The sequence below is a fragment of the Megalopta genalis genome, chromosome 6 (genome assembly GCF_051020955.1).
Source record: "Megalopta genalis isolate 19385.01 chromosome 6, iyMegGena1_principal, whole genome shotgun sequence".
In the NCBI taxonomy this organism is placed as follows: Eukaryota; Metazoa; Arthropoda; class Insecta; order Hymenoptera; family Halictidae; genus Megalopta; species Megalopta genalis.
Genome location: NC_135018.1, coordinates 12782976 through 12808139, shown reverse-complemented (window position 1 = coordinate 12808139; position 25164 = coordinate 12782976). Strand labels below are relative to the sequence as shown.

General features: G+C 34.2%; 3 protein-coding genes across 5 annotated transcripts in view; 2 read left to right on the top strand and 1 right to left on the bottom strand.

Annotated features, from left to right (window-relative positions):
• LOC117226287 (glutathione S-transferase) overlaps window positions 1-15779 on the top strand; it is a 31832-nt gene extending 16053 nt beyond the window's left edge. For both annotated transcript variants that reach the window (XM_076523357.1, XM_033480474.2), the window contains exons 2-5: window positions 7265-7425; window positions 8295-8462; window positions 12295-12437; window positions 13328-15779. In XM_076523357.1, the coding sequence (XP_076379472.1) occupies window positions 7281-7425; window positions 8295-8462; window positions 12295-12437; window positions 13328-13495 (624 nt within the window). In that variant the 5' untranslated portion in view covers window positions 7265-7280 and the 3' untranslated portion in view covers window positions 13496-15779. The remainder of the gene's footprint in view (window positions 1-7264; window positions 7426-8294; window positions 8463-12294; window positions 12438-13327) is intronic.
• The window catches only part of LOC117226248 (organic cation transporter protein), a 190695-nt gene that overhangs the window by 76100 nt on the left and 89431 nt on the right, over window positions 1-25164 (bottom strand). Inside the window, exon 1 of one of the 2 annotated variants that reach the window (XM_076523352.1) lies at window positions 17654-17806. The exons of the other annotated variant lie outside the window; for it this stretch is intronic. The gene's annotated coding sequence lies outside the window, so the exon portion shown is untranslated. Of the gene's footprint in view, window positions 1-17653; window positions 17807-25164 lie in introns of those variants that run through there. 2 annotated transcript variants of the gene reach the window in all.
• Window positions 18661-25161, top strand: nompB (intraflagellar transport protein 88-like protein nompB). The gene is made up of 16 exons (XM_033480361.2): window positions 18661-18838; window positions 19071-19224; window positions 19314-19364; window positions 19440-19615; window positions 19693-19888; window positions 19961-20178; window positions 20288-20519; window positions 20691-20848; window positions 20930-21116; window positions 21183-21369; window positions 21435-21582; window positions 21670-21781; window positions 21851-21919; window positions 21990-22281; window positions 22347-22541; window positions 23365-25161. Exons 1-16 carry the CDS (start codon window positions 18813-18815, stop codon window positions 23478-23480), a joined length of 2517 nt encoding a protein of 838 aa, XP_033336252.2. The 5' UTR covers window positions 18661-18812; the 3' UTR covers window positions 23481-25161.

The window sequence follows — 25164 nt, the reverse complement described above, 5'->3', positions numbered from 1 at the left end:
TAGTATATATTTTCGGTGGCAGTGCAAAACTGTCAAAATCGTATAGTAACACGGTACGTTACAGTTTGTCTCGAAAAGATGTGAAATCACAAAGCGCAGATGGTAGACGCAATTACAAAAGACTGTCGCGGTAGTTCCCGAAGCGGAATGCAAATCAACGCGCACGGTCGCGGCGTTAAAATACTCGCGCTCGCGAGAGTTCTCGCGAGAGCGCTCGCAGCTACATCCCCGAGGAAAACGTTCAAATTCAAAAATCACACGAAACTTACCAAAAACGGAATTACGATCTCGAATCGAGAGGGAAAATCGTGAAGTGGGAAAATCCTCAGAATCGCAACGCCCGCAAACGGTTGAACGAAACGAGAAACGTTTCGTAGTTGCGCGACGATTACTCGAGCCACCTCGCGAGGAATAATAAAGGATCACACTGGTCGACTCACCGTTTCGCGACAATTCGCTGGCCTAGGTGTTGCGGCAACGGAATTGGGCCTCGATGGAATTGCGGCCGGCACGTATCTTTCATTCGCACTCGCGATTAATTGCATAGCAGCCAATCTTTATTTTGTTGTTAGCATCACTCTTCAAAACGCGATCAAAGCGAATACTGAACTCTAACGAACTTACAATGAAAAAATGAAATGAAAAGTCAGTGCATTCAATTGAAAAAATGTAAAAGAGATAAAAAGAAGTGTCCAGTGACATAATTATAGTACATATTAAGTACATTAAATTCTGTAAAAATCATTAATTTTCAAAGAACATAATAATTATAAACTTTGAAGGGCTATTTTAAAGCCATGTAGCCGTGTCCAAAATAAACAAATGGTAAAAAAGATCATTAAATAATAAGCCACACGTTTAATTGACTACTGATGAATAAATTATGCGTCATGGGGATGTTCATACGGAGAAGTGACGTCGCAAAAATGCAACATCACAACATATTCTCATCCTAATTCCGCGGATCCTTCTGACAATCGATAGAAATCTGTTGTGACGCGGTAATCCGTTGCTGCGATTGTGTAGCTACATACTCTCGATTAATCGGTCTGACGCGTTTCACTCCCGGTAATCCGATATCTGCGAGTAGTTTAAGTATTGTCTCATACTGTCGCTGCTTGCCGGCTGCTTAATTCCCAGCAAATAATAGTACACGTCACAAACAGTCTGACAGTCTGCATTGCCGCAACTTAGATGGTGATCCGTCCTTCATCCTAGAATATGAGGATAGAACAATCGTCGTTTTCTAGATTAACAGCAATTAATTCTGTTATACTGCGAATCCAGCTTGTTCTCGGCGGAATTGATTTCTCGAATCACAATTTGCCTTTTCAGACGAGAAAATCGACCTGGCATCGTCGCCATAGCAACCTCTAAAACGCGATTAGTGAACTAGCAATTGAAGCTAAAAGGGGATTTGGATGAAACGTTTAAGTTTAGTGCCTTTGACTGCTGCTTACGAACACCTATGTAAATATGTATAAATATTGGAAACTTTGTTGTAGACCTTAGAGACTTTATTGCGTCGCGTCGCGTTGACCATTGCCGATTGACCGTTAGCGGCTGTTGAACGATCCGACAGCGTTCTTTCGTTTTTTCGCGAGAACCACCGTCGCGCTTTCGAGGAGTCATTTCGCACCAACCATCAAGCAATAAGTGTGTTACAACCTTGATCGAGAATTATTCATTCGTCAGTCCTTCGCCAGATCATGAAAATCAATTCAATCATGCGTCTTTTAGAGCTAAAACACGGTATATATTTACTAGTACCGTTTAATCGACAATTAATGAAAGGAAAACAAAATATCATTAAGTATTCGTTATATTTAACAGAAAATGTAAAATTACTAGAGTTTTATGGTACTTGTACGTGTACCGTACCTACATACATGTATGTACACATACATATAACATACAAATATGTTTCTCTCGACTGGTTCAGTGATAGGACATTCAAAATGTATCGATGTATGTATTAATAATAACAATATAGAGAGACAATTGACAGATTCGGATTACTCGTATAACTTTTCTATTATGAACTATTTACAGTATGAATTTTAAAATATTCGTTTGTTGAAATTTCATTAACACGTTCCGTGCCACGTGTACCATCGATGGTACACGCTTACATGTTTACTTAGTGAACTGAACAAATTGTTTACAAGAAATTTAGAACCGAAGAATCAATTTCCACCGCAAGAATGGGCGTTGATAAGTTTCTGTTACGTTGTTATGTGTACGAGAATTAATAATTGCACGTAATACATCAAGTTTTAGTAAAATATCAAAGTGTGAAGATTCGAGTAAAAAAAGCTCGGCAGGGAACGTGTTAATAGGTAAAATAGCATGAACTTATTCTGAATGTAAAAAATAAATAAATTGATTGTGCTTTTGTGTTATTTTAACAAAGTCTTTTGACACTGCAATTACGGAACGGAAACAGAACACTGAAAGTTAAAGAATCTCAGCCAAAAACTTCTCTACATTCGAGTCAAAGAATATGCAATGTCAAATTGATAGAACCATACATCTTTGAATCGTTCTCGTTTGAGTTTAATCACATAAACGAAGCACCGTTATAGATTATTGTAAGAACTTCTCGAAGTTTCAACAACCATCATTTTGAGCTACACAATACAAATGTTTTCAACTGTCTCCGCTGCTTAAACTCTTCGATTAAACTCAAACAAACGAATGTTTTTGAAGTGCTCGTTTCATCAAATTTGGCACAGCATAAGAAGATAAACGTTTACAACCCCGTACGGAACAGTAGTTTAAAATCATTTGATAAATGCAGACAATTCGCAGTCTAGTAATAACTCGTTCGTTCAACCTCAAAGTCTCTATAGTTAATAAGACGATTACGTATGTTGTGGCAGGAAAGATTCCGAGACAGGTGTTCACCAAAGCGCATGTATATAGCTTGTAATGAAACGAAGCGCAATCGATGAAAAATAATTTGATATATCATTCCGCTCTCGCTAGTCCTTTTATCCAGTTTAAGATCAGGAAATTGTATTTCGATGCTTTATACATTAGTCACGTGTCTCGGTTCATTATCTTGTGCCGCGTGACCGAGCGAATGTCGTAATAGTTCTTCGTAAGAAACAAGGCCATCAAATCCAACGGTTCTAGAGTTCCAAACCATCTACCTATCCAAGCGAACTTGCCTGCATCATTGGTCTCCTTTCTCGCAAAAGTAAATTACTTGTAAGTAGTAGTCAACTGATCAATAAACAGCTGTAGAAGTTATTATTATACCCCGTTCATCGAGAACTGGCACGCTGAGTGACGCGTGATCAGACCAGGACCGAATTACAATTTTCGAGCACTCCTCCTTATCTTTACTGGAAAATAGGAGGTTAACTTTCTCAACAATAATTACTCAATATTAATGCTATGATATAAACTAAATAATGTTATTAACTAAAATACGTAACGAGGTAAAAGTAAAGTAAGTTATAAAATAAACGTTTTCTCACATTTACTTTATTAATCTGTTACGATCGAGAAACAAGGGACCTTCAGTCAAATCAATGCAACGTTTACTCTAAACGTAGCATGCCTGGTCTTTCATGCAAGCAGGGTAGCCAGAGAAAAGTGAGGTTCTTCCACCGCACCCGATACCTCTCGAAATCCTTTACGAAATGTATCCCTTCCATTTCTCGCTTTCCCTGACTACACCCTGCATGCAAGGCTCCTCGGTGAGAGTCTCCTAAAATTCGTCCCCGAGCATCGTCGTCTAACAGCCACTCAGCTGCAACCGCAGCACCGATTAAGTAAAAGTTCCGTTTACATTTTTTGCCAGTTCGCGTTGAACGCAGTATACAGGGTATACCAAAATTATTGTACAAGCGGGAAATGAAGGGTTCCTGAGATCATTCGAAGTAAATTTTTCCTTAGCGCAAATGCAATCCGTAGCTTTGTTTACGAGTTATTAACGAAAAACACTGACCAATGAGAGGCGAGATCAGCTGGCGCGAGGCGGCCGAGCCAACGAGCAGTCAAAGCCCAGTTCCGTTCGTTCACTCAGTTGCTCATTATTAACACGTTCCGTGCCACGTGTACCATCGATGGTACACGCTTGCATGTTTACTTAGTGAACTGAACAAATTGTTTGCAAGAAATTTAGAACCGAAGAATCAATTTCCACCGCGAGAATGGGCGTTGATAAGTTTTTGTTACGTTGTTATGTGTACGAGAATTAATAATTGCACGTAATACATCAAGTTTTAGTAAAATATCAAAGTGTGAAGATTCGAGTAAAAAAAGCTCGGCACGGAACGTGTTAATTACTTTAATTCTGTCGCAATCTGTTGTGATTGCGTCTGCTAGATACACAGGATTCTTCTAAATGTCACTTTTGGTATATAAAGCTAAAAATGTTACTAATCGAAAACTTTTATCAGGTAAACAAAGATAAAGAATAAATTTGTGATTTCAGTCAGAAATTATTGTTACTTGACTTCTCATATTTGGCTAGTGTATGTTGGTGTTAGATCACACGTATAAGCAACGTGTTAACACGTATTACTTACACTGCACGCGTTGGCAAAATTCGCTATCGTTCGAATAATTATGAGGGATACCGTAACTTCGAGGAGCCAAATACTTAATTCAGATTATCTCCGAAGCGTCAGCAATGAATCTCGACGATTTCCGGGGGTGCATTGAGCTTATCTGAACAGACAACCCTCAAGATCTGATAACAGCCTCTGCTTCACGCACATGAACACGCAACCCTCTCGTTATCCTCGAAACAAGCGGTCAGAGATTCACAAGTAGATTAAATTTGCCGCGTATACGGAAGCGACCAGCAAATTACGAAATTGTGAGTTGTGAGAATGGTTCATGGCTACGGAATCACGGGCAGCATCGTTCGGTAATTTCGAAGAGGATGGCATTTTGAATGTTATATGTACACACAGTCGCCGCGGAAAGTGTGTTAACATCTTTTCAAACGAAATAACTTGTTAAAAATCGAACCAAATAACTCCTCAAAAATCAAAGCAAATAACGTAAATTTGTTGTGAGATAATAGACTAGTTTACTAAATAATAAGCATAACAAATTTTGGAGAGATTGGAATTGATTGTAATGATAAAAAGATCGTAAAGAATGTTTTCCAAGTTTTTCATCTGAAACCGTAGAAAAATTAACGTTTATGTATATAGCGTCTTAATTGTTGATGCAGCTCTCAATTTGATCAAGCAGTGAGAAAAATGTAGTGGCTCTAATTCTACGATCAGGGATTTTATGTAAAAATGTTACGAAATAACATCATTAATTATCATTCCTGCAATAAGTAATAAGGAACAGGATTATTCAGATTAACTCGATGAATAGCGAACTACAGACGTGACATAGCGTCATCCGAATCGAAACGACGTCGAAAAATTCTGTACATATCGATTAAATTTATGCTGACCCGATTCCACGTTTCTCCTTTCAGTTTTCGTGAATTTAATATCGAATCACCGACATTGAGACAACAGATCTTTCGTTTCAGAAACGAATAGTAGGAGTAAAAGATTGGATTGATTCGGGGTTACAAAATATGAGTGTCAGTCCGCGTTGAACTGCACGGAAATTGGCAGTGTTTGATCTGTCTCTTCCAATCTTGAAACATTCATTTCCGGAAAACTCCATTCCCACTGACAACTAGTTTTAAAACCACGAACATCCATGGACAGTTTCTAAATTAAGTTTTTACCGACTGAAAATTCCGGAATAAAATGACTTTAATCCTGCGCCTGAAACAGGAAGAAATCACGAGCGCGCGTGCCAATACTTATAAAACCCAGTTCTGTTGGGTGTCCCAGATCGAAACCGGCAGACTTTACTAACATGTTCGGAAGATCATTGTGAGCAGAAAATCTTATATATACCATAGGACAATTTGTCTTCGTTTTCGAAATATGTATAGGCGGAAATACTGATAATTTGTCAAAACTGTAAGCATGTTTCCATGACGTTCATGAACGATGATGTATCTTCAAAAGTTGATGTATCTGTGATTCGTACTCCTTTCGTTCCATAATCTCGAAAACGAAGACTAAAATGGGAACAGCGTTTCGATCTTGGACAGTTGTTAGTTCAATCGATTGTAGCGCATCTATATACATCGATAACGATTATTAATGTTCAAGCCAAAATCTTCCATAAATGATTCAGGTACATCCTGATTAATATTAAAGCAAGTACATCGCGACAGAAAAACATGGAAATATTTCTGCAAAGAGAACGAGTAACGAATTGTAACGTGCGAATAATTCCTGCGAAATAGAGTGAACGAAGGACGGGAAAAGGTTTGAAAGAGATGAAACTTTTTCGAAAGGAGAAAATACTTGCGGTCACCGAGCACCTCGCCTTTCCCGCTTTCTTTCTACTTCGAAACAAAGGTGCGGACTGTTCAGAGCAGTGAAAGAAGAATGATATTGTGTTTTAAAATTCTGTCAAAACAAAACACATGATACTATAGCTATAATTTTATGTTAATAAAAATATTATTTAATATAAAAATGTCTACACTTCAAAAAATTCGGAAAATGTGACCTTGAGAAATAAATCTTTTCTACCTAAATAGTTCTTTCTCCTGAAGCAAACATTTCATTCCCTAGGCAATTATTAAATGAGCCGTTTATTTTGTAAGTGGCATAAGTCACTTTTTCAAAAAAATCGAGTTAATGGTAACACTAATTACAATTGAACGGTATCTTTTCATTTAAAAAAAAAAAAAATGTGACTTATGCCACTTTCAAAATAAACGGCTCAAATACAACGGAGATATTTTAGGTTTAATCGTTATCTAACTCAACCTTTATATACATATGTACAATAAAATACAGTAATGATTTATGTAACGTATCGTTGATTTAATAATACAAGTTCAAGATCAAAAGTGCACCAACTCTTCAAAGTTCATAATTAGAATTGATTTTGAAAGTTGATTTTTTGCGAAACTTGGGAATTACGCAGAAAAATAGTTTTCAAATTTATATTTTATCGCATCAAAATCAAAAAAAAGAAACGAAAGAAAGTTAAAATTTATTAGATAATGTTATTGTTGCAAGCACTCGTGTGATAATATTTACTCCGATTGTCGAACACTTTGCACGTTCGTTCCACTGTAAACAGAACGAAAGATTGACACGTTGCAAGTGGAAAGTAAATTTTTTTCGATCTTCGTGTACACGATATAAAAGCTTGACATGTTCGTTAAAATGTTTGCGCAACGTGACAAACTGTTTGACTTTTTCAGAGCACGACAGGAGAAAATGAACGAGAGACAGCCATCTTACAAATTGATCTACTTCAACGCTCGCGGCCGTGCCGAACATATCCGGTACATATTTGCGTACGCCGGCATCGACTACGTTGACGAGAGGATCCCCAAGGAACATTGGTCGGATCTGAAGAAATGTAAGCGAACAAATTCGATTTTACTCAACATTTTGTATCACGGCACTTGGAGATTCTGTAAAGTAATCGGAGCACGCTAGCAACGACACAGCGAGAGAAACATGAACAACATCGAAGTGTGTGCAAAAACCCAAAGAATCCACGAGTCAAAATTATATTCAATAAAGGGAAATAAAATTACTTTTCACGATCCACATTTTTGCTATATTCATGTTCTTTCATTTACTGTACATTATTGTAATTCCTTTATCTCGTGCCCTTTGCATACGTTTATTGCATTCTCTGAATTTATGTTAATTACATTTCTTGCGTATCGTGAAGGTAAACAAATCACATACATCGAAGCAACGTATTAGCTACAGTAACTAGTACGCTACAGATTTTTATGCAAATTCTCATTTTTACGAATTCTTTTGTTAAAGTCTGAAAAGAAAAAGAAAATATAATAATATAATATAATTATTATTATAATATAATAAAATATAATATAATTTCAAAGGACATATAAGGCATAAAAATCCGTGTTCTAGTGACTAGTATACCTAATTGATATGTATCGAAATGTGTACCTTACATCGTATTGACGTTTTAAAGGCACTATATACAAGTATGAATTATTACATGTATAGTGATCCTCGGAAAAATTGAAACTCCTTTTAAGCTGTCGTGAATATTAAGGAGTACGTGATGGCAAATCGGAAAAATGATAGCAGCGGCGTTCCATTAGTAGGACGCGTTGATTAAAACCGGCGTGATTCGGCCTACTATTCAGAAATAGACGTTCCGTGTACATATCACGGTCTCGAAGGCCGCGCAATTTTGTATCGATCGAAGCTGTGGTTCCGCATCGAACTGTATTTTGTTCTTAGCGATGCCTTATGGAATGCTACCGGTGCTGGAGATAGACGGGAAACTGATAGCACAGAGCAACGCGGTTGCGAGATACTTGGCGAGGAAACACAATCTAACTGGAAGGGATGAATGGGAGGAGATGCAGTGCGATGTTCTTGTCGATACCCTCGGAGATCTCAAGCAAAGTGAGTGAACTATTCCGAAATTCTTCAATAGTAATCGACAGTAGGCAATCGCGGTAAATTGAAACAAAATTACATCGAACTCGTGATATTCATGAATATTCGTAAAAAGAGACGAATTCTTTCTCTCTGACTAAAAGATTTGTTAGAAGAGGAAGTAAAAATATTATTAATTTTTATTGACATACATGATTTTAAGTATTTTGAAAATTTGGACACACAACCGTTAGGTTCTCATTGTTAGTAATGCATCTAGATATTTACAAATGAGAGGAATTCTACATACAGTGGTCCACAAAAGTGTTCGTCCACGCAATAACATTTTTAAAATTAGACTATATGACTCGAATTTTTTTTACATGATAGGGGGACTATTTTACTACACAATGATTACAATGTTTTCTTTAATTTTGGAATGACGAAAAGAAATAAAAAAAACTCTCGTTTTTTTGTATCTTATCAAAATCGGTTGATGTTAATATATTAATGATCGCAAAAATCGCAGTTTTGTCACGATTTTTGATGCTCTGGGTTAACCGATTTCAAACAAATTTTCAGCTGCATATAAGTCACAGATATCTACAAAACGCATCCCTTAAATTTTCGTTAGAGGCTCAGATAAAAAAGTTAAAGAAACGAGAGTTTCTTTTCTTTGTTGTCATTCCAAGTAATAGTAAAATTAAAGAAAAACATTTTAGACACTGTTTAGTAGACAAGTTCCTCTGTCATCTAAGAAAAATTTAAGTCATTTAGTCCAGTTTTAAAAAGGTCATAAGTTCTAACTGGACGGTCTAAAAGCTGGACGAACACTTTTGTGGGCGACTGTACATGTGTATCTATAAATATGATATTAAGCTTTATATAGTTACAGGATATTGAACCACAAAACTTAAAGTTTATTATAGATTTATAAATTCAGGGAAACTTGTGAAATATGATCAACGAGATGAACATATTCAACTTTCATTCAGATTATTCATTGTTTTTCTACATTTCATGTCATGCATGCATAAAATTGTGTAAACAATGGATCTTAGAAGAATAAGACAATTTCTCGCGTACAAAAACTGTGATGTCTGCGAGATGAAGGTGAGAAGTTTTTTCTAATTCATTGACAAATGTAGACAACTATAATATTTAAAAAAGGTCCTGTATCTCTTCTTGTATTCCAAAGATGTGTGAATATATGCGAAAATAGCCTGCATTAACAACCAACAACCAGACATACTTAAAATAACGTGTTAATACATAAGCAAGTTACATTTATCAATATACATCAATATATATAAGTATTAAATCTATCGAGTTTTCATATGTTTATATTTATATAAAATTACTTATTTGCATTCCTTTTTGAAATTAGTATAAATTATTATAGATTGTACAACTTGTGGCAAAAAGTTTCCGGTCAAACAGGTTGATACAAAATTTTCTTATGTCTTTTCTTATAATGTCCCCAAACACGACAGCTTTTTGTAAAATTTTCTATCAACCTGTTTGATCGAAAACTTTTTGCCACAGGTTGTATACGTTAAATATTCTGAATCTTCAGATCTTTAAACAGATCTGCATTTCATTGATCAATATTGTACTAATGCCAATATCCCAATATTTTCACTAATGCCTACAACAAGTCTGGATTTATCTTGATTGCTAATAAACTCTAGACAACTACAATGTTTATTATAAGTTTTGGACTGAATTACAAAATTTTCATTTATGCCTAGAATGGAAGTATTAATATCGAAACTAATAAAAAAAAGTCAGATATAAATCTGCTTCGCTGCAATCAGTAATATTTAATTAATATATGAAGTTATAGCAGCAGGAATAAAAATAAACGCACGGTGAATAAAAATCGAGCGCTGTTTAAGATGAAAAACTTTCTGTCTCTTTCATTTGAATTTCTTTTTCTGCGAACAGTCTTGCTTACTTCTGATTCAGTAAAGGGAAGGTATAAATGACACCGGTGCCTGACATAAAGAGAGATATTGCACCGGAATACACTCGTATCAGAAAACATTATAGGACCATTTCCGGGCGAAACCGTTATGTTGCAGTGCAATAAAAAGAACTAGGTTAGGGCTAAGTTTTATTCCAATAACTACGCAGCCGTATTAATTATGCTCTCCCATATCTTCTCTTTAGTTCCTCTGGATGGAAGAAGACGAAGAAACTAATTAACACCATGATCGTCGTAATTGTCATAAACGAAGCATTACTGAAATCTATTTCTCCAAGTTTCTATAAGACTTCCTTACTCTTATTGTTAGCGATAATTATTTACATTGACTTATATTATTTACATTGACCTCAAGGAAATGAATAAAAAAATATGTAAAAAGAAGTTATGCAAAATTAATGTTGAGCCCTTATTTTCCGGTAATTTCATATTAATAGATGCTTGATTCGTGTGATCGGATACTTAATGACGCGAATAGTATCGTGTATACTTTCGTCAGTTACATATTTTATTGACGCCATTAGCACCAGCCATCTGCGATTAGAATCGAAATAACGACGATATTGTTCATTGAGTCGCTAGCCGGCGCGGGAAGATCCTATGCCCAATAGAGCACTAATTTCCAATTGCGATGTGCGTGATTACATAACACTACGGCTGTTTACACGACGCGTTAACGATCCGAGCGTACATCGCATAAATTGACCAGAACGGAATTAGTACGAACACGTGCCCGCAATTTGGCTCCGTCTTTTTTTTTCGTCGTTCGCATAGGAAATAGGAAATTCATGCTGTGATTGATAATACCGCGAGTGGAAGACTCGTAGGAACGAGTCTTAGTGGAAGACTGGGAGGAACGTCGATCAAGTAACGTTATTATCAGTGATATCGTTTTTTCTGTGTGCTAAGAAGAAAAATAATTAGCGTCGGTATCATTTACGATTGAAACGGTTGCCCGTGCCGAATGGTAGTTGATTTTTCTTAGATCCGCTTTATTACTCCGATAATTTACCTAGTTCGGCGCATCTGAATGCTGGGAGATCCAGATTTTTTTGTATTCTTTCGCAATAACGTTCATCTTTTAACGGTCTGAACAATTATGTCGATTGCCATAAAAATCATGGACAAAGATATTTTTATTCGTTATTGTAGTATTTTTATAAATGAATTTCGTGACACGGAAATAATTGCAATTGCGAGAAGATACCGATAAATCTGCAAAATGTATGCCAGAAGAGGTTGGGTATGATAGCGAAACAAATCGTATTTGTAATGCAAATTGGTACATTAATTTGCATTGCTTATGAAGTAGGTTAATACTTCTAAATTTAAATGTTTTATACAAAATAGCGATGAATTTTGTTAAAAGAAAGGGTTTGAAATAAGTCCACTTTTATACGAGTTTATAATGTTGTTTTGTTACATAGATTTTGTTAGATAAAAACAGTTCGCCAATAATTCACAATTGTTGAAGATCGATAATCTATAAAAATAAATCATAAACTAAATATTACATGATAAAGCATAAGAGTGAACGTTTTATTCTAGAAAATAAATCTTAAAACGTGGAAAACCTCAACAGTAAATATGAAACATTTCGTTACTTAATAATCTGATTCGTTTCTTGCTGACAAATTTGTTAAAATCTTCTCACTTTTACGATTACTCTGCGTAACTAAAGTTATGCTACGAAACTAAAGTATAGTGTACTTATACGTGAAAATTACTCGAACAGTTTCCGAAACATGATTTGTGTCAACAATATAACTCACACGAAGAAAGCTTAGGAAAAACGTCGAAAATAAAAACTTTTCTGGTTATGATTTTTTGTAACAATAATTGTAACCCGTGGTCTGTCGTAATTCGTTTCAGTAATATCTCAGTACCGTACCGAGGACGATCATTTCAAGAAAGAAGAAAAGAAGGCGAAACTTCTGAGAGAAACGATACCGTTTTACTTGAACAAGTTTGAGCAAACTGTTGGTGAGAATGGAGGCTACACCGTCGGATCTACCGTAAGTCGCCGTTCCAGTTGATTTGATATTAAAATTTTAGTATCTACGAGGAAACTTTTGCCGGTGCTGAATGAAAAGTAAAGACGAACTGTACTGCCTACCTGACACTAAGCTTCTAGTATATTATGCACAATCAAACAGTAATGTAGACATTGCTATTTCGCAGATTTAACTGAGAATTAAGAGCTTTGAGAGTAATTGAGACTATTCAACTGTCGAAATCGATTTCTAAGCTTTGAAAGTGTAGATAATGTTCAAAATTAGTTTTCTTATCAATTAAATCCGAGTATGCAATCACGAAAACATTGAGACATAATAACGTTAACCGTTTTCGATGAAATTTTATTTGCATGCATCTAGAAATAGCAATATTTAAAGTTTTATTATTCATGCAAATAAAAAAGTTAAAAGATATGAGTTTTCTTTATTTATATATTTTTTTTTGCAATTTAAATTTTTTTAGTATTTTTAATTTTTGCAAATATTTTTTTAACGATCGTTTAGTAAACTAGACTCTTTAACATTTCAAAAAAGTGCAAGTCATTTGGTCCAATATTTTAAAATTTGTTCCATGTTAAAAAGTGTCCGAATATTTTCGTGACTAACTGTAGATAGACATTGGTTGACGTAAGTATTCGATCTTTTAAAACGTTTTCAAAACTTTACAAAAATATTTTTTGTATTTATCTGCTGAAGTAAATAAATATGAGAAATATTGTGATTCTTCCGGAGCTTATGTAAAATCGAGAAAAATATTAAATATCATCCCTCGACATTTTAGTTTTTTAATATGTATGAAGGTTATTATATGCATGCCACGTATTAAAACTTTTAATATTCAGTAGTAGAATTTTACAAAATATTTATTCTAACGAACTATCGTTTTTCAGACCACGTGGACGGACTTCGTGTTTGCTGTAGCTCTCGAGAATTTCGAAAATATATTCGGCGGAAACGCATTAGAAAATTTTCCTGGACTACGGGCGTTGAAGAAAAGAGTCCACGAGATACCTGCGATCACTAATTGGCTGACGAAACGACCTCATACGGAGTTTTAGATATTATATGTTTGTTTTTTAAAAGAATGAGTACATATCTACACTATCTGTGTGTGTGCTTGGTCGCATATAATTAAACGTTTGTTAACAGTAAGAATTGTCAGTGTCACCATGTGTTCTATCGGTGTGCAAAATGTTGTGTAAAAATAATGCATAGCTATGGCGGTCCGTGTGTTAAATATGCATCGAGTTAAGCGAACGAGAGACTTAATTCATCTTTATTTAACCTACGGGTTAGATTTCCATATTTTTTATTAAATAGATCCCTATTTCACACGCTTAAAATGTTTCGAAGTGTACAATTGCAGGAAAACTTGTCAGCTCCATCAAAGCCTTGATGTTATCATATGATCAAACAAAAGTGTTCCTTTGATTTTATCATTACCACTTTAAATGCTCGCTCGATTTATTTACATGTTTTCAGATATTATCCAAATTGTATCATAATCATATTTCTCTGAGATAAAACAAAAACTCTGACTTTGATTATATGTACGAATATGTTTAGTAGACAATATTTGTCGCAAATATTGATCCCAAATATTAAACAATGATAGTTAATGCGTTCGTTGATTATGTTCATTTCTATGATTATGGGTATAAAAGAGTATTATTACTCTAGCAAGGACGAATTAAATGTCATTTTCATTAATATAAATACATGAGGCATCACACATTAGTCCAAATTAAAATACAAACATTGGTGAGAGAAATAGAAACCAGAAATAATACAAACTGTATATAATTTAAAATAGGTTTTCTCAATCCGTTCAAAATGAAAAATAATTTTCACTTATGAACAATTGCTATTAACCCTCATACAATTCCCGAATCAAAATTAATCCATTTTATTATTTTATATACTATACAAATCTTTATTTATCTGTGATTAGGATAACTTGAAATATGGCTCTACGAATAAATTAATTGGCCTAACTAATGAATAAAACGAAGTGAATGCATAAGGTTAATCAGTTCTCCTGAAACGAGATCCTGCTATAAAATAATTTCATTGCACATTTTCAACCTTCTGTTGGCTAACAGGCCACCTTTTATTTCCATAGTAATCGTTTGAATATAAGGTAATAATGTAGCGACTCAAAGGAAGCAAGGATCAATTCTTATAGACGTAAGTGCGATCACGTGTGAAGTCACGATTAAATGTTACTGGTTGAGTGTTGAAAAACGATATAATGAATGTTGAATCATTGTAATTGCAAAAAAATGCCAACTGAACGTGTGATAGTAATTTTCCTACAAACAAACGGTAACCAGCGCGCGTTCATTCCTTTCACTGATTACCGATCGCAGTGTCAATATCGTTTCTCTTTCATAATGGCACGCATTGACGAAATGTGGTAACAAAGCAAAGAATTAATTTCTGTTTGTTTTAATCGGTCACGCGTATGTCTCAGCGCCAGAAATAGCTGACAGTTATCGACGATAAATATTTAACGCAAACTGGAAACCGGAGATACATCTCTCGTCATAGAAAAGCCACTTCGTTCGGAATTATACAGCGAGGCCCGATAACTTGAATGCTGTGTTATTTTTAAAGATATGGAGGAATTTCATCCGCAACGGACGTGTCGTGCAAAGGGAATTTTACTATGGCGACGTTAATTTTATGGAAATGGAAGGTTTTAGATTTTGCCTCTTCAATTTTGTTAACTTGTTTGCTGCATCTTTTTATTCCTAATAGAATAATTGATATTTGAACGATCTCAGTGACTCCTGATATCTTGAAACGTGTGCTTCAATGAGGCAGCAAGCGATAAGAAATGTTCGGGACTCAACAGTTTGATGATAGCACGAATGCACCTATGCAAACATACAACTCTTAAGATTGCTTTATTGCTGTATTGCCGTATCTACAATAGGATATGTCATCTAAATGTCGGCAAATCTGTTAAGAATTAAAAGGAAAGAGATAACCTTAAAATCTGTTCATCGTAAGAGTAACTTCACGCTTCGATCAATTTTCAACCGATTTGCGCATTCCTCACCATTGCCTACCGATCTGATGTATATGATTGTTCGCCACGCTACCCCAAATGGTTATCAACGAAATAATTAATAAATATCCCAAAGGTTAAGTGAGGGTTCAGATATTAAAGTTCCGCCTCTTGCAAACTCCAAATGTGGAACGATGTTACTTTTATAATGGACAGAGTACACAAAAATATTAATACTGACACTTTGTGACCCTTCCATTCAATACAATTTGTGTGAACAAAATTTGTATGCGTATCCAAAAATAAAGCAAATATTGAAAGTGACCAAAGTTATTAGGTTTGTCCAAATGGTCAGAAAATGTCCGTTGGATACTGAATTTAAATCATCAATAGTGTAAATGTACAGTAAATTCTCCCTAGAATGCTAAATTTCGGGTTGCTGTGAATTTCCCTGTGCTGGTCCTACGCCTATGTGATCTTTTTGCTACATCGATGCCAAGAGTCGACAGAGTCGGTCAAGCTTGTGATGCGGCACGCGACCTTGACTCGAATACCCGGAAGGCAACACAAAATGGTTTGTTTGGTGAGGGTGAGTCAGATAAGTGGAGCTACAAGGTACGTGTCCAATCGCAACGACCGTTGATGGTCATGTTCTCCGTTTAATCGTAGCATATAGCTTCCGAATTGCCTTCGAATCGTGGCACGTGGCCTCCGAATTGCCTTCGAATCGAAGCATGTGGCCCCTGAATTTCCGTCGAGCGTAGATCCGAATAGCATAACTCCACTGATATTTTCTACTAAACGACATACATATCTTCTTTGACGTTAATTTGTGTAATGAAATAAAATAAATTATTTGCTACGTATAATGAATAAATATGGTTTAAAGCATGTCGTGTTTCATCTCATTTTAATTGAAAGAATCTGAACAATATATTAAAAAAAATTTCATGTATAAAAAATTAGAAACAAAACAGTTAAGGTATCGTTTTTATTCTAGCATTATTGTGAATTTGTATTAACCCTAGAAAGATAACCATATGACAACGTACGTAAAAGATAACCATACGCTTCAGAGGCGCATGCTTTTCTAAGGCGTCAATTTTATACTAACAATGGATATTTATTTAAGTTAATCTAGTCATTTTAAAGGTTTGGCATTATTGTAAAAATAAAATGCATTTATATTATATTTTTTTATATTTTAAGTAATTTTAAACTTAAATCACTAGACCTCTATGAAAAATTAACAAAAATCAACAGTCTTCGCAGGCGCCTCTGTGACGTAGGTTATCTTTCTCGGGTTAATGTACACCGGCATGCTGGCCGCGGTCTTTTTTTGCCAACTGCCCCAAGTTTCAATCTCTCTCTCTCTCTCTCTCTCTCTCTCTCTCTCTCTCTCTCTCTCTCTCTCCATCCCTCCCTCCCTCTCACTCTCACATACCCGCACCACGCGCGCGCGCACACACGCACACACGAGGTGTCGGCAACTACAAAAATGAGCCGCAAGACTCAAAAAGTATCATGTCTGAGTGTCTACCAATTACCGTTTTCAATTCTGAGCTGTGGGCCTTCTCGAGAGAATTTACTATACTTAACATCAGGAAACATAATCCGGAACAAGAAAGAGGTTAAATAGAGAAATCCTGGAAAGATCGAATACAAAGAATAGTCGTATAAGTGTAATTGTATAATGTTTGAAAAGAAATAATAGGAATGTAATTGTTACCTTTATAAGGTGTTGTAAAAGAAAGAGAAATAGCATCATTCTAAGAAAAGGAACATCAACTGTATATCAAGATAATATTTATATTTTGAAGATAAATTTTGGCATTATTATTAGGTAATTTCTCCAATAGCAGTATTAACTGCCAATTTTTATTTTGTTATTAATGTCAAGCACGACTCTTTAAAATGAGATCAAAGCGAATATTGAACTTCACCGAACTCAAAATTAAAAAATAAAATAAAAATTCAACATACACGTAATTTAAGTACGTACTAAGTACATTAAATTCGGTAAAAATTATTTATTTTCAAAGCATAAAATAATTATAAACGATGATATAAATTTAGGGTTATTTGGAGATGGTCTACTTTGAAGCCCAACATTTTGCTACTATGTAGCCGTGTCCAAAATGAACAAATGGTAAAAAATGTCATAGTAAATAATAAGTCACGCAAATAATTTTCTTAAACTGACCTTTTTCCGCTTTTGTATGGAAACCGACGATTCAAACATCGCAACGCACATGCACGCACGCACACTTTTCTCGTGTGGGGTTAACGCACGGGAGTCCGCGACCACCGAATAGCTGCTATGATTTCGGGAGTCGCTCGCGAATTCTCCGGTCGTCAACCTGCAGCTCCTACATATGTATGAAAATTGTAATTAAAAATACGTCAATTAAAAATTTCAAAATTTTTAACAAAATTTTTATACAAAATTAGAAATGGATTTTTGAACAAGTCAACGAATGACCATATAATTGTTTAATATAAGCATGTCAAATAAAAGATGTAGATGTAGAGTCCGTTCCTACATTACTTAGGATCCGTACGAATTCCAAGTTTGTGTCGTCGCCGACAAACAGGGAAGAAATCGCTTGAACGCTTTCGCGCAAGCATTGGTAGTTTTCGTAGGGATGTAACACGGCAACAATGTACTTTTAAAAGCTGACAACGCTGTAAATTTAGCCACGTCGGTCATATACTTTTCTCTATTGCAGTCAGATATAATTCACTAGTCGACCGTTCTATTTCGGTAGAGTCCGCTATCATACTACAGTATTTTCTACAGAGATGGTAATTCAGACCCTGGGACAAAAAAACGTTGCATGCAATGTCTGTATGGATTTACGGATCCTAAGTCTGTGCTCTAGAGCTACCTTACCGACAGTCTCGAGCCTCCTTACCATTTTATATCGTGCTCAGCGTTGCCGACGTTTCACGAAAAATAAGCACATTAGCAAGAAGCGAATATTCTGTATATTTCATTTCTACTATGAATGCTGAATATTATTTAGGGGCAATAAGCCTGTACAGCATGAATGTTTATGTAAATGGTGGAAATAGTATTTATGAAACATGTACTACAGAAATACGATATAGTGTAATTATTTTTATGGACAGTACTCTCTTGCTCACTCGGCACTTCCTCTCTTTGGTTAGAACCGTGAGGGCAATATTGTTTAGCTGTGAAGCATCAACCAATCAGATTTCTCTACCTGCTTCATACTATTAAGCTGGTTACCCCCGCTTCGTTCACTAAGGTGAAGCACTACTGTATATTGTCGAGGGGCAAATCTCAAACAAATACAGTAAATACATACTTACCTCATCTCTCACTCTGTGATCGCACAATGTGCGATGTTGTGCGTGTTGCCTGGTAACTCGTCCTGTGTTCAAATCAAAACATTTGCTGTTACCGAATAAAGCTATATAGAATTTGTGTTTCCATATATGTAGTTTTCAATATTCAGTGATGTTTGAATAAATATGAAATTACATTCATTACAATGTGTCTTTCAATTTTTATAATAATTAAAATAATATTAAAATAATAATTATTGGCAGAAAAAGAATTACTGATTTTTTATTTATTTCTGCAATTAATATAGTGCTATAAAAATGATCATGCTAACTGCTATGCAAATGAATGATGATATTTATGATGGATATAATAATTATCCAACAGTATATAATATTAAAGATTTTGAGCAAGATGAATATTTTCATGAAGCTCTTAACACAAGTTACGGACGAAGATCGCTTGTAAGTAGTTAGACTTATAACTTAGAATGGCAGGAAGTATTTGTTAATTATAAAAATAAAGGAATTATTCTATAATTATCTGTTGTTAGTTTACTGCAAAAGCACCTGGAACTGCAATGCGTTTAGGCACATCAACCGGAGTAAGTAAATTTAATAGCGTACATACATTGTTACAATAATATATTAGACCTCGATATAATTACTTTTAATTGTAGTTTCATAGGTCTGGTACTGGTATATCTATACGTCCATCTACTAGTGGAGTTCGTCCAATGACAGCAGTCAGGGGTGCTGGTTACACCAGTAGCAGTCGTCAAACATTTGATCCACTTAATATGGGAAATACTGTTAAAGGAGCTGCACCACCTTTAGAAAGTGGAAAAGAAGACACGTGAGATTGTTATGGACTAATTATTCAATATATATTAAAATTTTAAAAAAGTAAAATATTAATGATTACTTCTATAGACCAGAAGAAAAGATAAAAGTAGCTGAAAGGAAAATAATGGAGTTAATTGAAAGTTCAGTAGAGGCAGCATACGAGAATAATGCGAAAGTTGCTTTAGAAAGAGCAAGGGAAGCATCATCGCGAGAGCGAGCTTTAATTCGATTAGAGGAACAGGCTGGACTCAGTGACAACCATAATGTTGACTTAACATTTGCTGTATGGATCAATATTTTATATTAATTTAGGAAAAAGAAGAATATATATGCTAAACATCATATAATTTTCTAGGTTATTTTTAATTTAGCAACTCAGTATACCAATAATGACATGTTTACTGAAGCCATCGCTACTTATCAGGCCATAACAAAGAACCGAGCATTTGGCAACAATGCTAGGTTGAAAGTAAACATGGGAAATATATATGTTAAAATAGGACAATTGTCTCAAGCAATTAAAATGTACAGGATGGCATTTGATCAAGCATCAGCTGCTCATAAAGATTTAAGGTAATAAAATAATAGTGCAGATTATGTAAATTATTCTACAGTCCTTAATATATATATAAACTTTTACAATTAATTACTTATATTAATTATCTCGATAAATAATTCGCAGAATAAAAATAATGCATAACATTGGAATGTTGTTTGTACAAATGGGTCGTTTGGAAGAAGCAGCTAATAGTTTTGAATGGGTTATGAAAGAAAGAGCTGAATTTAAAGCAGGGTTGCATACTGTTTTGTGCCATTTTGCATTGTCTCATAGGGATAAAATGAAAAGGGCATTTTTAGAGTTACTAGAAGTTCAGCTTAACATAGATCAGGAGGACAGATATAACATAAGTACCGTGAGTTGGGCACGTTTATGAATATCACTATACAGTGTGTTGTTTTGATTATTATGCCCACATTCACTAGCTTCATAAATATTTAATTTCATTTTACTGTTTAAATACTCAGAAACTTATTTTTACAATGATTATTGTTCTCCACTGAAATTTTATTTATGTATTTTACAGGACGATGTTACTTCTAACATATTAAATGAAATTCTGAAGAATGATGATTTATCAAAGCTAGAAAAAGAATTGAAGTCTGAAGCTGAGAAAACTATACTATCTGCTGCTAAATTAATAGCACCTGTTATTGAAGATACGCTCACAGCTGGTTTTGCTTGGTAAAGTTTTAAGAACTTCAATCCATGAATAATTAATTATTAAATATTTTAATTTGTTTATTATAATTGTATTTTTTTAAGGTGCGTTGATGCTATAAAATCTTCAGCTTATGGACCTCTAGCTGCTGATTTAGAAATAAATAAAGCAATGGTGTTCTTGCATAACAGAGAAACACAGCTTGCCATTGATACTTTAAAAATGTTTGAAAACCGAGAAAGTAAAGTTAATAGCGCAGCTGCGACCACGCTATCATTTATTTACTTTCTAGTAAGTCATAATACTAATTTTTATGGTTTTTGCAAGGATATATGATTACTGTTATTTAATTTGTAGCAAGGAGATTATGAACAAGCAGAAAATTGTGGAGAAATCGCTCGAAAGGCAGATTGTTATAATGCAGCTGCTTATGTAAATCTATCAGCTTGTGCAATCAGAAAAGGCGAATTAGATGTAGCTAGGGAGTTTCTTTTATGTGCGCTGGATACAGACGCTAGTCACGTACAGGCACTTTATAGTTTAGGTAAATTTCGTTAAAACATACACACAAGTATTTAAACGTATTATAAAGGAAAAGTTGATTAACAGGATTAGTCTATAAAAAGCAAGGCATGTATGAACAAGCTTTGGAATGTTTTTGGAAAGTTCGTAACATAGTCAGACATGATCCACAAACACTGTACCAAATTGGTCATTTGTATCAGCTCATGAATGATGTAGATCAAGCAGCAGAATGGTACAGTGATTCAGTTCAATATGTTCTTTAAATTATATAACTTGTTACGGATATTATCTTATTGAAAGCTATTTTAAAATATGTTAGGTACAATCAATTACTTGGTATCATACCATCTGATCCTGGAGTTTTGCAAAAATTGGGTGAAATGTATGATGCTAGTGGTGATAAACAACAAGCATATCAGTTGTATAGTGATGTAAGTTGATCTGTTGTTACAATTATTTTATTGTACCTTATATATACATTAATATGTTTACTTCTGCAGTCATATAGGTACTTTCCTGCAAATTTCGAAGTAATCGACTGGCTTGGATCATATTTTGTAACAATGCAGGTAAAGATTATAATCGAGTTTTTCTAGATCTTATACTAAAAATACAATTTCATTCTGACATTTAATTCAGGTTGCGGAAAAAGCTTTAACTTATTTCAAAAAAGCAGTAGAGTTGGCTCCTAGTGAACCGAGATGGAGATTGCTTGTTGCTGCATGTTTGAGACGAACAGGTCAATTTCACAAAGCTCTATTGGAGTATCAAGATATCCACGAGAAGTTTCCTGAAAACATTGAATGTCTCAAGTTTTTGATTCGACTATGTAGTGATCTCGGTTTAAAAGAAGCACAAATGTATGCAACAGAATTAAAACGTGCTGAAAAGGCAAAGGAATTAAAAGATAGACAAGGATCGGCACGACCAGGTATTTCAGACGTATGGTTTTGAATATATCAAGTATTAAATGAATGTGAATGTATTTGTTTCTAGGATCAAGAAGGACCAATAGCGGAGCATCATCACGGACTGGATCTGGAATGAGCATGTTGTCGGATCACAGATCAAGTCCTATTCCTGGTAGAAGAGACAATCAAGGCTTGAGCAGTGCTGGCATCTCAAGATCTAATCGTATGTCTACAATTGAGAATTATTCAGAAGCAGCAAATGATTCGAATGATCGTACAGGTATATATAAATTACATAAAAGAAATTTTCAATTAAAAAAATTTCCTATAATTCAATAGTAATAATTATTTAGTTACTTTTTACGTAAAATTATTCTAACAATTATTCTGATCAAAATAGTTTAATTAAATTTTACATGATAAATATATAAATTGCTTGCGTTTATGTAAAAATGTTTTTCTTCATACTGTCTTTGTATACTAGATTGTAGTCTATTCTAGTCTAATGGCTCTTTGTAGAGTCATTAACATTTCGAAATTACGTAGCTTTATTTCAAATGAGCATTACAAGAATGATGTATAGATGATGATTACACTGCACTAATGGATTGAACAGATGATAGATAAGTCTAGCTATTTCGAACAGGTGCTGTGTCTGTAATATATATACCTCTCAGTCTTGTACTTGTATGCACTAATTTATTTCAAATGGTATTTTATAAATTACACGATATGCTTATTTTTGAAACATTCTAATATGTAGGATCTTCGACTATATCTGTCGAATATTTGAAAGTGTGATTGTATGTAACAATCAAAGATAGAAAAAAGAAGTAATGATTTCAGTATAATGACTTTGGTTTTAAATTATTAATGATTAAATAATAATGTATGAGGCAGTTATCTGCCCTTATCTTTAGTACGATACATCAACGTTTATCCATTTTCTGGCTTGACTTGCTACTATCGTTGGTACAGAGATACCTTTAATCATTAGTAACTTGAAAACAAAGCTGTCATTGCAAACCGTCATTAATTTGTTTAATTTAAAATATTTGAAATACACAGCCAAACTCCCTGTGTATATGAAATATTTGACGCAGGTACACCTTACGTAGATCCAATAGGTCCTTTACCTACTCGACCCATGACATCTGCCGGAAAAAGGGACGACGACTTCGGAGATGAAGAACTTGGCGATGATCTTTTACCGGAGTAACGTGAATATAGTATCCTTTCACTTCTATGTTATAGTTTTGCATATTGTATCACTTGTATCAATATTTATAAAATGATATACAGTCGAAGTTCATGCATGTAAAACTGAATCTAGCGTTAAAAATATCTTAATTTTATGTTGACTAAGTTGATCTATACTAAAACGAACAATGTTTGAATATACTTATTTTTGCATAAGTAAATTAGTTAAAACAAATCTAAATATTTTAAATAACAACTGCTAATCTCACATTTCTGCATAAATAAACTAGTGAAAATAAATCTAAATACTTCATGTTATAAAATAATTTCACATTAACCAACTTCGTTAAAATTAATAACAATTTTCGTTAAAAAGATTATCAGGAAAAACAAATATAAATATATGTATTTCTGAACTGGAGTTTCAATAATATGTTCTCAAAGTCTACGTGGACACACACACACACACACACATAAATCCCACATTCCATATTTACTATTTCGAAGTGTAAGATAGTTGTCTATAGAATGATGCCATATATTATGAAGCCACGAGGGTCAGTCGATTGTAACGATCTAAATTTAAACGTGCTGGCCAATTTAGTCAAACTCCATTCAGTCTGTATAGTTTAAGAGGCGGATGTTATTTTATTGCACGCTATATTCAAACTCTGTCCAACAGGCATAATGTGAACTTTTACGTGCAATTGGAATGTGTTCCTAGTGACACCAACCTTTACAAAATTCTCAAAAGTATCATACATATTATGATCATTTTTTCGGTAGAATGTATTTGAAATCATAATAGCTGGTCACTTCATAGTGACGATTGGAGTGGACATACATTCTGACTTTATATACATTCTTTCTTACTAATTGCAAGTAATTGTTTTTTCTAGTTTATAAAACCAAAAGTTAAGAAAACAATGCAAATTATATTTCATTGCTTTTAGACTGTAAAATACATAATACATAATCACGAAAAACATCGCCGAAAAAATAATTCTTTATACGAAACTTAGATTAATTTCTTTTGGAAACATTTGTATTTTTTTTTATAGAATTTACCGTAAGACTTTCCTTTTTTTCTAAATATAAAACTGTATGGCAATGTATAACTACTATTATGCATTGTACATTATTGTATATTTTGGAGCATAGTTTTTCCTTTAACTCCATGACTACCGAGCACTATAAGTTCTGATTGCCGTGTAAAAACAATGTGCGCTAGTTATTCTAAGAATATTTCTCGTAGTATACAGGCCAGGAGGTGATTTTACACACAAAAATAAATAGGAAAGAAAGATCGCCATCAAACTTTTTTCATATGACGCTTTAGTTTTGACAAAATCGAGTTTAAAAATCAACAGATTCGCATACGTGAGTACATATTTACAAGAAATAGAATCAGTGAGCTTTGATCAGACAAGTCAACCAATTCTTGAGACGAAGCATCGTATGAAATCATTTTATTCCTTCTTTATTACATGTATATCTATTATTTTACATTCATAATGTAAACATACAATGACACGGATATAACACAATGATAAATTATAAGTTACAAAGAATAAGAGACAATCTTTTTTAAACACTAAAATGATACTTAATACATAATCTATGCCTTTGTGTGCAACAAAATTTGTCTGTATCAATAGCAAAAGACGAATAAAACAGATATCGATTTTATCTCTTAATAATTT

Coding starts and splice junctions, on each gene's coding strand:
- nompB (XM_033480361.2), top strand. CDS start 18,813: ATGTGCGATGTTGTGCGTGTTGCCTG. Junction 19,889..19,960: donor ATGTTGACTTAACATTTGCT/GTATGGATCAAT, acceptor ATAATTTTCTAG/GTTATTTTTAATTTAGCAAC. Junction 20,520..20,690: donor ACAGATATAACATAAGTACC/GTGAGTTGGGCA, acceptor TGTATTTTACAG/GACGATGTTACTTCTAACAT.